General features: G+C 36.8%; 1 protein-coding gene across 1 annotated transcript; it reads left to right on the plus strand.

Annotated features, from left to right (window-relative positions):
- The first annotated feature begins 9,298 nt into the window (after positions 1-9,298).
- Positions 9,299-9,712, plus strand: LOC129022258 (keratin-associated protein 15-1). Its single transcript, XM_054468270.2, is given in 1 exon segment — positions 9,299-9,712. A coding segment is annotated over 1 exon segment (414 nt).
- Positions 9,713-13,207: the final 3,495 nt, after the last annotated feature.

Genomic DNA, 13,207 nt, shown 5'->3' on the forward strand with positions numbered 1-13,207 from the left:
TATATTGTTCACATTGTTATTATTTTATTATTACTATTTTGCTTACATTTTTGCATTCAAGAATTTGGGAGATTTAAGTAAAAATCAATATGACTGTGTAACTGGATTTGGGGCACATATAATCTGACAGATTTGAGAACATTTCTATTGAAATTAGGTATGTTATCTATTAAGAGTAATCATTTCTGGAAGAACATAGTTTGCATCTGCAGACTTGTCTCAACAGCAGTGAGAATTGTCTAAGAATGAAGGACGTGCATTTCTACTGATATAGGAAAGCAGAAAATTTGACGCATAAACTAGAAATGCAGACAACAAGACTAGGATGTAATTTATAAGGTAAACTGTATGCTTACACTAAAGGTTACTTAAAGTCTAGTATCTGAATGTGGATTTTCAACCAAGAGAAAAGTGAAGCTTAAGCAACTGCTAGGACAGACGCTTTGCTCTTTGTTAGTAGACTTAAGTGCCAGGGTTCCTGCCTCCCACTGGTAAGGAGAGTAAGGATCATTCACCAATGATCTTAAGTGGGAATTATTGGGTCCAGGAGTCTTGGGTAACCTACCGATGCTTCTTCAAGGCTCAACCCTAATCAAGCTGACAGCAACACACCTGAGCCATGCTGAACAAGCATTTATGTCCATTAGTCTTACTCTGGATCCTCCTCTTCTCGCCAGAACGAGGGTAATGTCAAAGATTTGGGTGCAAACAGTTTATGTGGCACAAGATTCCAGGAAGCAAGTATGAGATACTATGGAAGACGAAAGAATCAAAGAGGAAAATCTGAAGAAAGGGTGCATTTTCGAGTTTATTTTATGAAGAGCAACTTGGCTAAATCTTGTAAGGACCTTTTAGGAGCATGTAGAATGACTCTTGGAATTGTCCACCACAGGATCAGATCAACATGGAAAAACATTTATCCATCCGCTTCTTTCTCCCATTGGCTGAACAACATCCAAGATGTGTAATTTTCAGGAACCTTATAATTATGCAAGGGAAGAATCACAGTGGGCTCCTTCTGTTTTCCTAGTTGTGTCCTGGGAGAAACCCAGGTACAGTAAAAGTGGCATTGCATATGATTGAGGGCAGATGTTTTCCACACAAAGGTGGCTGAAGCCAACATAAAATGGTTTGCATTGCTATGCTTGTGGTCATAGGTGAGTGTATACCACACAAGAAGGTAAAAGAGTTATCAGGTAACAGATTTTCATTTAATACTTAACATCCCTGTGAGAAAGACAAATATTATATACTATAGACCTTTACAGGCATGGGGGATTGGAGACTCTTAAAGGATTTAAAACTGGCCAAGACTTACAGATCAAAGACCTGGTAGAATACGATCTCTTGAATGAATCTTGTTTTGTTACTCTTTTCTGGTTTTTCTTTTCTTTTTATTAAAAAATACAACTCCTAGTTCAACCAAGGAATACTTAGTATTTCTAGTACTACAGAAATACTGCAGAATTACTATTCATCTAAATGGAGATGATCCACTATTGGATTTATTTGTTTAGCCTCATGAATAGTATCAGTAATAAAGAATGAAAATACAAATAAATTTAGAGTTTAGGAGAAGAGCTCCAAAGAAGGTAAACTAATTTATTCAAATAACATTTTAACAATTATAACAAATAGTAGAGTAATAGAAAAATAATCGATGGCATCTCAGGAAGAAAATGTTATTAATTCTGAGTTCTATGGCATATCTTAACGTTTTAATTATTATCATGAGTGTAACTTAGTTTTTTCAGACTTAGGATCCCAGATGATAGATATAAAGTGCTGCCTTCAATAATACCAAACATTGTGAACAAGAATGGTGAAATTGCAGATTCTTGTGACATCTCACTAATAACGTAAACCAGATTCCCATTTTGGTGAGATTGGACTGAAGGAGGATGGAACTAATCAGAGTGAATTCATGGCAATGTTCTTGAGTAAAGTAGCAATATAGAATGCAAAAGCAGCATACGATGTGTAAAAAATATTGATAAACATAAAAAAATTCCTTTCATATGCTTTTCTATATAAAACAATACAAATTATTACTTAAAAATAAATGAAACAAGAGCTCAAAGATAATACAGCAGAAAAATGTGAACATGGTGATTAATGAGGTAAGGAAAAGTATCGATTACCAGTACAATTTAGAGTATATACAAAGTGTTTTAAAATTTTTCAAATTATATCTTCTACTTTTATTGATAGAATATTGCAGCTTATTCAGATACAAAGTGAGTTACGTATTCACCACAATTACAAATGTGCGTCTTCTCCACAGGACTCTTATTTTCTTTACCATGATGTCCTTAACAAAATTTGTACTTTTTATCATTATGGATACAACAGATAATCTTATCTTCAGTGTTGAACTTTTAAAATAACTTTACATTAGCTTTATGAAACAGAACATTATGAACTTTTTATAACTTTATGCTTTTTGGGGGGCTAGGCAAAGAAATCAAAACATTATTGAATTAATTTATTTTCTGTTTGAAGCATTTGACAGTTCTACTATAAAACTGAATTCATTTAATCCTTAGTGATTTGTTTTTCCTGCTACTGGAAGGGCATATCATTAACTATTGGCTCAATTATTTTCTGTACATGCACAAGAATATGTATAATTTACCATGAGTGACAATGACTTAAAACAGTTATTTGACCTAAATGAAAATGTCTGTATCAGGGTGAGGTATTGACACACTTTTTGCAACTGTTAATAGTAAATAATCATTTAGGACTTGGTCTTCTTAAACATTTTTCTGTCTTTTGAAGTAGATACTGATGTATCTTCAGTAAAACTATGTCTTTCACTTTTCATGTGGTCAATGATATCACCTACTCTCATGTTGAATAATAAATATCGTCATATTGTTGTACAAGTTCATGCAGTCATCATCAACCGGATTTAGTGGTAGAAATTCAGAACCCAACTTTTGTTTTTTTTCATTAAAAAATGAGCTTTAATTTTTGGCTTATTTTCCTTTTCTTCTATCTACAAAATTTAAAGAAGAAAAGTGTTACCGAATAATAAAAAATAGCTGTAGATTTAAACAATACAAGACATGGTGAAATCACTGTAGCAAGAGCATTTAGATTATCCTTTATCTGTGGCTTTGTGGCAGTCAAAATTTCATGCCCATACGTCATGTGCACCTAGCCAGCAATTCTCAAATTTCCTACTAACTCCACCTACTGTTGGCTTGATGAGTATTGCTGTATCTTGCAGTTGTGGAATGAGCCGTCACACTACCAGCTAGGTCTGAACAACAAATGACCCTCCACCCAGACTTGAATGAGTAGGCTGACCTGTCACTTGTATGTAAGTGTAATTTGTTTCTCAAGTGTTCTGTCTGCATGTTCTCTTTGCAAGAAAAGTGATAGTTTTTAGCTGGGTGTGGTGGTGTGTGCTTCTAGTCCTAGCTACTTGGGAGGCTGAGGTGGGAGGATAGTTTGAGCCTGGGAGGTGAAGGTTGCAGTGAACCGAGATTGTGCCACTGCAATCCAGCCCGAACCATAGCATGTTATCTCCAAAAATAATAATAATAATAATAGTTCTATTTTATTTAGAAATTTTAAGAACAATTCTAAGTATTCTGTCTTCTTTCAGATTTAACATTTGAATAAAGTAAAAACTCTGCTCACTGTGCATGCTACTTTTTCTTCACTAGATGAAACCATCACAAAAGTAAAGTAGAAATTTCCTAAACTAATCATTATTTATGTTAATATATTACTAATTATAAATAAATAAAAAGTTAAAAATCTGAGACAATCACCAAATAGTATTGGATACTGAAACAACAACAACAAAAAATAAACCACGCCATATTGTTGCCCAGTAGGTAACTATCTAGGTCATCCATTTAATAATGTTGTTCTTGACTTAAATGATAAAACATTTGAGGCTTACCTGCTGATTCAAGGATTATCAACTACCTGGATATTTATCCTAATCCTATAACAACAGAATATTTTCATTGGTTTTGAATTTTATTTTTTCAAGAAAGTGCTGCCAATCAAACAACTTAAAAAACAAGAGTAAGTTGAGACTTCATCAAATTTATAGAACTGATTATATAAAACAGGTTTGTCCTACTTGCTAATGAATATTGAAATATGTTAGCCCTTTCATTTGGAGAATTGATTTCTTACCTGGCACTAAGGCTAGGGGATCTGGAGTCCTCAACAAATCTAACTCACTAAAATCTAACTTTTTACTGGATATCCTCACTCTGAATTCTCATATATTTCAGAAAACATTTTATAAAAGTATTCTTTCTACCAAAATTATGTGATATAATCAATTTAACAGTCATTGCAAATGTAATCATTTATATAAAAATACTGACATTTCTAACTCCCTGTAGAAAAAGAAGACCACAGTGGTTAGTTTGCTTGTAGTCTTAAAAATGTGTCCTCTTCATTTTATCATGTGAAGATATTAATAGATGGAATCAACATGAAAGATGAAAAGTCTTCTAAATTAAAAAAGAATATGGACAATTTTACTCTTTAAAATTAAAAATAAATTAAACTTTTATTTTAGGGTTAAAGGTAGGTGTGAAGATTTGTTACATAGGTAAACTCGTGTCACGGGGATTTGTTGTACAGATTATATCATCACCCAGGTACTAAGCCCAGTACCCAGTAGTTATCTTTTCTGTTTCTCTTCTTCTTCTCACCCTCCTCCTTCAAGTAGACCCCAGTGTCTGTTGTTTCCTTCTGTGTGTTCATGTGTTCTCATCATTTAGCTCCCTCTTATAATTGAGAACATGCAGTATTTGGTTTTCTGTTTCTATGTTAGTTTGCCAGGGATAATAGCCTCTAGCTCCATCCATCCCACAAAAGATATGATCTCGTTCTTTTTTATGGCTACATAATATTTCATGGTATATATGTACCACATTTTCTTTATTCAATCTGTCATTGACGGCCATTTAGCTTGATTCCACATCTTCACTATTGTGAATCATGCTACAATGAACATTCGTGTGCAAGTGTCTTTAGTAGAAAACACAGAAAAACTCAGCCAGATATTTAGTAGTTTTTAAGACAAAAAGTAAGCAAAGAATATTAAAGCAGATATGCAGATGTAATGTTACCTAGTTTTATTTAAACACGTTCTTCACTTTGTAAAATTTAAAGCAACTGCTCTAGGGGAAATAACTAGGAGATATAGTAAGAGAAATGTGCTTTGATATTGCATGCCTATATAATTATAAATAAGCAGTTTTGACATCTTGCTCCAGTGAATATTTTCTAGTTACTGGAATTCAGATTATTCCTAATCTATCATGGGTAACAGTAGAAATCAAATTCGTAGGCAAATGATAGGATAGGAGAGTAATAGACGGTATGGATATATGGATATGGACACAGTAGGTATTGTGTTTAAGTTTCTGGTTCCTCAAACATAATTACTAAAAGTCATATTCACACTCTGGTTGGTAAGAAGCAGACTGGCAGCTACTAGAAGAATAGAAGGTTGGGTGGTAAAAGTTGGGTCTATAATTTAGGGATGTGAAAGCATTGGGACAATAACCCATGGATTGGAATACACTGGATACAAAGCCCAGGGATGGAGAGCCACAGCCAAAAGATTGAAAGCCCCTGGATCCAAAGCCCAGAGATCCAGAGTAAGTCATCTGGCAGGGCCTGCAGTGTATAGAGGTTCTGAGGCGGTGGCAGGAGATCTGGCAGGTGCTGGACACTACACAGGATGTCTGGCACCTGGGGAGCTCCCAGCAGGTCTCCTGACAGCCCCTGTAGAGAGAAGAGCCCAGCTGGCAGGTGCTGGGAGAGAAGAGGTCAGTGCTGTAGACCAGGTTGCTGGGGTAGGAAGAGTCACAAGAGAAGCCTGGGTAGTGCAGGTGGCCCCCACAGGGTGGGAGGAGAAGTTTCCGGAGTAGCAGTTGTAGGAGAGAGTTGACTTACAATGACAAGGTTGTGACTTTGAATGTCACTTCTTGGACCTGGGGACTTATATACCCTTAACATTGGGTGTGTCATCCACATGGCACATAAAACAGGTTACCTGCCAACTTTAAATGAATTTAAAAGATCACCATCGTCAGACATATGTATTTCTTGTGATTTTACAACTAGAAAGTGCAGTAATGTTTTTGCCTTGGGATTCAGGTAATAATGTTGACTCTTTAAAGCTATTACTCATCTTCCCTTACCAAAGGTCACTCTTCAGATAACTCAGAGAATTGCTGTTAGAGGTAGACAGTGTCTGGGCTGAGGGAAGCTGCCTTAATTAAGAATAATTGATACCCGTTTCACAATCTGTCTCAAAATTGTTGCCATCTGGTGCACAAAGCTGCCAGCTAACCAATCTATTCATAGGCATTTCTTTTAAACAAAAACATACATTCACTGTCACCGCAAAGTAGCAAGCTAACTTAACGAAGAATGTCATCAGAAAGCAGCAATGGTGATATGCAAGATATAATGTCTTTTTAAAAATCAAACCTCAACTGAAACGGCTTTAATGAAATATTAACTGAGATTCCCTTATTTTCTGTGCTCCTGTTTAAAACTGTATGCAGACTACTAGGAGCCAATCTTAGCTTTTCTTTCCTTGGGTGTGTGTTTACTGTTGAGTGAATTAAAAATAATAAATTGATTTATGTATTTTGGAATGGTCGAGATTATTCATCTAAGATGCTGAAAAAGCATTAAAAATAAAAACAGATCATGTGGCAAAGATGCCTAGTGTATTTCTACCTCTAATCAGAGTCAGTGTTTCCCACTAAAAGAATTCCCCAGAATCTGGAAAACATTCCTGTTTTAAAGAAAGTTTGTAAAGTAACTGCTCTGAAGTGGTGAGACAAAGGGAGCATCTTAGGAAGATTCTTCCTTTGCCTCAAAAATAACATACATGACTTTGACGTAAATTATTTTCAGGTGTTTCTGACAGGTATTATAACACTTCTAAAATAATGGTCATATTTTCTCTTGTTCTGTGACTTGTATTTCACCTCGATGTAATGGTGTAATGAAGACTGATATCTTGAGGAAGAGGAGAGATTGAGATTTATCTTGCTGTGGTTTCTGTGTTGTTTGATTTGCTCATTTTTAGAAAAACGTTTCCATTCCACTTCTGAACGAAAGTAGTTGAATGCAAAAACATCCATACTCTGAGAAAAGAATGTGCGACATTACTTAATATCTGATCCCTCAGAGTATTCTTCTACTGAAATTGCTTACATAGGAATGGATGACATTAAAACAAGAAAGCAACTTCAATTTAGGTGTGCTAAATATTTGTGTGGCTATTTTGATATTCAATATTTTATTGACAAACACAACAGGAAGATTTGGAATCTACTAGAATGCTTTTTGGCTATTAATAATTGAGAAGCCTAATAAATAAGAATTGTTTATTCCAGAAACACAGAACAAACTATGTTACCTAATAAATGAAACATGATTGGAGATCAATTAGTCTCCTCAAAAGTTTAGACTTATAAAGTCTACAATTTGGAAGGAAGTTGACCAATTATCTCCAGCCTCCTGTCAGGTTGGAATTCTACTTACAACATCCTAATTAGATTTTCCCAGGGCTCTCAGTATGGAAATATCATTAATTGCAAGAGCAACTCATTTTAGATTTTTAGCTGAATCTTCCCTTAAAACTTTTACTTAGTAATCTTAATTCTTCATAGAAGGGAGTCTCAGTTGACTTCCATTGTTGAATACATCAGTTCTGAAGATGGATGTCTTAAGAGGTTTGCCCATTCCCACAGGTTAAGCCATTTCCTGCATCTATGCCGTATATCTATTTACAGTTTGCTCTGATGAACTTTCTGAGCGAATCCAGAAAAATCGTCATTACTCTAGTACTCCAGGCAGAATATATATGTCAGTTGACACATCAGAGGTCACAAAGCTATTCACTCTCAGTTACACATTATCATCATATATTCTTCCCACCCCTTTATTTCAATTTATAAAGTCATTTGTTACTACAAATTCTTTAAATATTTTATCTTTCTGTGAATACTACATGGGATAGACATTTTCCTCATTTCTTGCTTTTCTTTTCCCTCTCTAGTAAAAATGTCACCCTCTGAGAGAAAAGAAAGGAAAAGATTAATGATTTACATTTTACTTATAGTGCATATTATTTTGCTCTCAGTAACACTAACACAACCAAAAATTACTTATACCTTATGGGGATAAACATTTTTTTATAATCAAACTTATTGATGACTTCTATGAAGAAGCAAATCAACCTCTGAGTAAGGGATTTCTTTAGTAATTTTACAATGTAAACTTCAAAGCACTTGTTCAAAAATTTGACCCTTCATTCTTAAATCTTCATGTGCACAAGAGTGACTTAGCTGCTTGTATTATAAGAAATCTAAATTCAGATATGGTAGGCACTCATTTAGCATGTCTACCAAATAAGGATTGTTATTGGGTTATTTCTTCTAATGGTTCAAAGAATTGAAAGAAGGAGTAGATATCGAATTTTTTTTTCTGTTCTCAATTGAATTTATAAAATTGGAGCAAGATAAAAGTCCCTTCCAGATTACAAGGTATTTTTTTAGATCTTTACAAATACCAGAACTCTCAGTGTCTTAGCCATTTGATCCAATTTCTAGAAGGACAGGATGAATGAAGCATCAAGTTTTTTTTGTTGTTGTTTTTGTTTTTTGTTTGTTTGGTTTTTTTTTGAGATGGAATCTTGCTCTGCCTCCCAGGCTGGAGTGCAGTGGTACGATCTCGGCTCACTGCAACCTCCGCCTCCCAGGTTCAAGCAATTCTCCTGCCTCAGCCTCCTGAGTAGCTGGGATTACAGCCGCCCACCACCATGCCCAGCTAATTTTTGTATTTTTAGTAGAGACGGAGTTTCACCATGTTGGTCAGGCTGGTCTCGAACTCCTGACCTTGTGATCTGCCTGCCTCGGCCTCCCAAAGTGCTGGGATTACAAGTATGCGCCTCCGCACCCGACACTTTGAAGCATCAATCTTATAGGTACAATTATGGTGGTTTTCATTCTACCTAAGCAAGATGAATGAGAAATGACATTTTTGTTTCATGAACATTTGCTTTGAAAAACTAATGAAATTCTTTCATGTAGAAGTCTGCGTTCACAAAGAAAGTTCTTTGAGTGTTAATATATTTCATTTTGACTGCAGCCTAATTAAGTGTTCTCATTAAAATGGGCACTTGTGACTACACCTATTGCTGGAGTATGTAAGTGTCCAGTATAGAAGGTAACATTCACACACACAAGCTCCTCGCTACAAATCACCTGAGCTCATAACTCCTGTTAACATGTCTTACAACTGCAGGTCTGGAAACTTCTCCTCCTGCTGTTTTGGAGGTTACCTGGGGTATCTAGTTTCCACTTATAATTTGTTCTACCCCAGCAATGCCATCTATTCTCCAAATACCTGCCAACTGGGCTCCTCTCTCTACAATGGCTGTGAGGAGATCTACTGTGAGCCCACCAGCTGCTAGACATCCTGCACTTTGGCCAGATCCTATCAGACATCCTGCTACTGCCCAAAGAATTTCATCTTCTGCAGTCCCCGCCAGCCTAACTACATAAGATCCCTTGGATGTGGAAACACTGGCCTTGGATCTCTTGGTTGTGGAAGCACTGGCTTCCAGTCTCTGGACTGTGGGTCCAGCTTCTACCACCCAACTACCTTTTCATCCAGGAATTTCCAGGCAACTTGTTACTAACCAGCCTTTGGGTCTCGCCTTTTTGGATCAACTTACTGAATATTCTCCATTCTCTCATGATTATTCCTGTACAATATGGAACTGTAATACTCAGTCTGTCCAATATCTGTGATTGTTGACCATCTACATCAGTAGGACTCAGCATCCTAGCCCTCTTGGAAGTATATGATTGAACACAGACAAATTAATCTTGACCTAGGACTCTTCCTAAACCTGACAGGACATATATCTTGAATTTCAATTTCCGTGCCAATGCTCAGGATCATTTCTGTTATCATCTTTCTAAAATCCTTCTCTCATTATTTTCCAGAACTCTTCCACTCAAATGTATTTCAAATAGTTATAATATTTTAAATAAGCTTATTTCTTTGGCATGAATTCTGGCATTCCATTTTATTTCGTTAATATAATACACTTAGGCTGGGCATGATGGCTCACACCTGTAATCCCAGCACTTTGGGAGACCGAGGCTGGCGGATCACTTTAGGTCAAGAGTTTGAGGCCATCCTGGTCAACACAGTGAAAACCCATTTCTACTAAAAATGCAAAAATTAGCAAGGCGTGGTGTGCACCTGTAATCCCAGCTACTCGGGAGGCTGAGGCAGGAGAATCACTTGAACCTGAGAGACAGAGGTTGTAGTCAGCTGAGATCACGCCACTACACTCCAGCCTGGGCAACAAAGTGGGACTCTGTCTCAAAAAAAAAAAAATAATAAGTAAAAATGATACATTTAGTGAATTCATCCCATATCTTTAACTGTCTTCATTAGGTACACTTTTTGTTTGTTTTATATGTTTTATTGATATTTTGTTGAATAGAAAACAAAGTGCAAAGAAAATTTAAATATATAACCTATCGCATGTTTTAAGAGATTTAAATCCCCTCATAAGTGCATTTTTTATATATTTGCTTCAGAAAATTTTGTTTTAGTCTTTCATTGAAAAAAAATTTATTGAGGTCCTATTATATACCAAGCATTATGCTGAACAAAGACACAAATTCTCTGCTTCAAGAAGTTCCCAGAAATACAATTATAACTTATATGGCAAATGGAATAATGGGGATGAAGACAAGATTCAGTGGTAACACAAAGGAGAACTTCAAAAACACTCAGAGAAAATAATATAAACCCATTATTGAAAATAGAGTAAATAAGTTACACTTAATTTTAGAAGAACAAATCTTACTGATCTATTGTGTCCATCGCAGTCCCTTGAAAATCAGCTGCCAAATGGGATTAAACGTGAAAAGGATTTATTGGTGAAAATGCCAGTGATGGATAATGGGGAGGTAGTTGGAGAGGTCTGTGAGAGCCATACTACTGTGGTGTATGTCTAGCCTCAGTGAACGACAGAGGGAAGTAAGTTTGGCCTAGAAGAAACTTCTTTAAGAAACTCCTGGTCGGGCGCGGTGGCTCACGCCTGTAATCCCAGCGCTTTGGGAGGCCGAGGCGGGCGGATCGCGAGGTCAGGAGACGGAGACCACCCTGGTTAACACGGTGAAACCCCGTCTCTACTAAAAATACAAAAAATTAGCCAGGCGGGTGCCTGTAGTCCCAGCTACTCGGGAGGCTGAGGCAGGAGAATGGCGTGAACCCGGGAGGTGGAGCTTGCAGTGAGCCGAGACAGTGCCACTGCACTCCAGCCTGGGCGACAGAGCAAGACTCCGTCTCAAAAAAAAAAAAAAAAAAAAAAAAGGCGGGGGGGGAAAGAAACTCCTTTAGGGCAATTCTAAGAAAGTTTTGGCAAGTCACCCATCAAAGGAGCCTTACGTATCACCAAAATGGGCCTGCCTTAGCATCCTTGCCAAGAGTATTTACTAACAAGAACGGATGACAGCACAACCTTGGCACAGAAGTGATGGTAGATTCAAAGACCAACTGCTGTAACTGTCAATCAGTCAGTAATGCTCCCTGAAGCAGGAGATTTAAGAGGTACATTTGCATAGCTTCCATCTTCATGATATTTATTCTGATCCTAAGTAAGCTCAGCACTGATAAACAGTGGTAAAATAATAATAACTTGGAATTTTTCATGTTTTTCTTACTTTGATCAAAATGTCAATTATTACGTCAGACCCTATATAGGACTCACTGAATGAAAATCTAACCCTACTACTGAATAAGAGAAAATCGAGAATTATTAGATGGTTATCTTTGATTTTAACTGATGCATTAAGCAGACAGGACTCAGGACACAATTAGGAAACTGCTTCATTTTTTTTTTTTAACACCACTGAATTTCACACTTGAATTTAGAGCTCTAGCTTCCCTGAATCCCTGAACAACACAATGGGTAGATGTATGATCACATTAAGATATTAAGGAAAATTTTCATTTCACGTTAGTAATTCAAAGTTGCATAATTACAAAACCAGTCTTACAGCCACAATCAAAGCTTCTCCCTTTCCCCTCAGTTTAGGCCTGTCATGTGTTTCCGAAGGCCACCAGTGGTTTAAAGAAGATTGACTTTTTTTTTAATTTCCATACTCCACCTTGCCTTCCATCAATGTACTGCTCTTTGCTTCCCTTTGATTCAAACATATACAATGGGAGGAAAGAAAATGACAACCAGGGCCATCTTCCTCAACATGATGCTTTAGAGCACCTGTGTCAACATGGACTTCGTTGTTTGCCTCTGAAAACTTTTACTGGGAAGAGATAACATCAACCAATAGCTCATTTCACTGCATGCTTCAGGAAATTCCTATAGATTAATTTGTTGGAGCCAATAGCCCGCAGACCTGAATAAACAGTTCCCTAATTAAGCAACAGTTTATGTATCAAGAAACTCATGTCAGCTTCCTCTCTGAAAGATCCACCTTAAACCAGCTCAGCCCAGAATCTCATTTCTAACATCTCTCTGTGGAAACACAGAAGAGACTAACAGTAGAATTCTTCTTTGTGACAGGGAGCTCAGATATACTTCATTTCGTCTTAGCAGATTTTCTGGTGATCTTACAGGTGTTTCAATAGGGACATTAAGGTTTGTGCATTTAGCTAGGACCCAATCTTTGCCATTGAATATCCTCTGTTATTATGCACTCTGAACTGAGCATGTAATGTTTGTGCCCTTCCTCCAAATTCATATGTTAAAATCCTAATTCCCAATGCAATGGTATTTGGAGAAGAGGCCTTTGGGAGGTAATTAGCTTATGAAAATGGAACCTTCATGTGGAAACTAGTGCCTTTATAAGAAAAGACACAAGAGGTTTGCTTCTGGTCTCTGTGCTCTCTGCTACGTGAGGACACAGAGAGACGGTGGTCATCTGCAAACTGGGAGGAGAACCATCTCTAAAAACCAAATTGGACAGTACTTTGAACTTGTACTTCCCAGCCTCCAGAACTGTGAAAAATAAATTTCTCTTGTTTGAGTCTCCCAGTCTATGGTATCTTAGTCTGAACTGACTAAGACACCACAGATGTCTGAACATTGGTTCTTTCCTAGTGGAGACTTTGGTGTGTTTTCTAGAAACCATCTTATTCCCACCCCAGC

The sequence above is a fragment of the Pongo pygmaeus genome, chromosome 22 (assembly GCF_028885625.2).
Source record: "Pongo pygmaeus isolate AG05252 chromosome 22, NHGRI_mPonPyg2-v2.0_pri, whole genome shotgun sequence".
In the NCBI taxonomy this organism is placed as follows: Eukaryota; Metazoa; Chordata; class Mammalia; order Primates; family Hominidae; genus Pongo; species Pongo pygmaeus.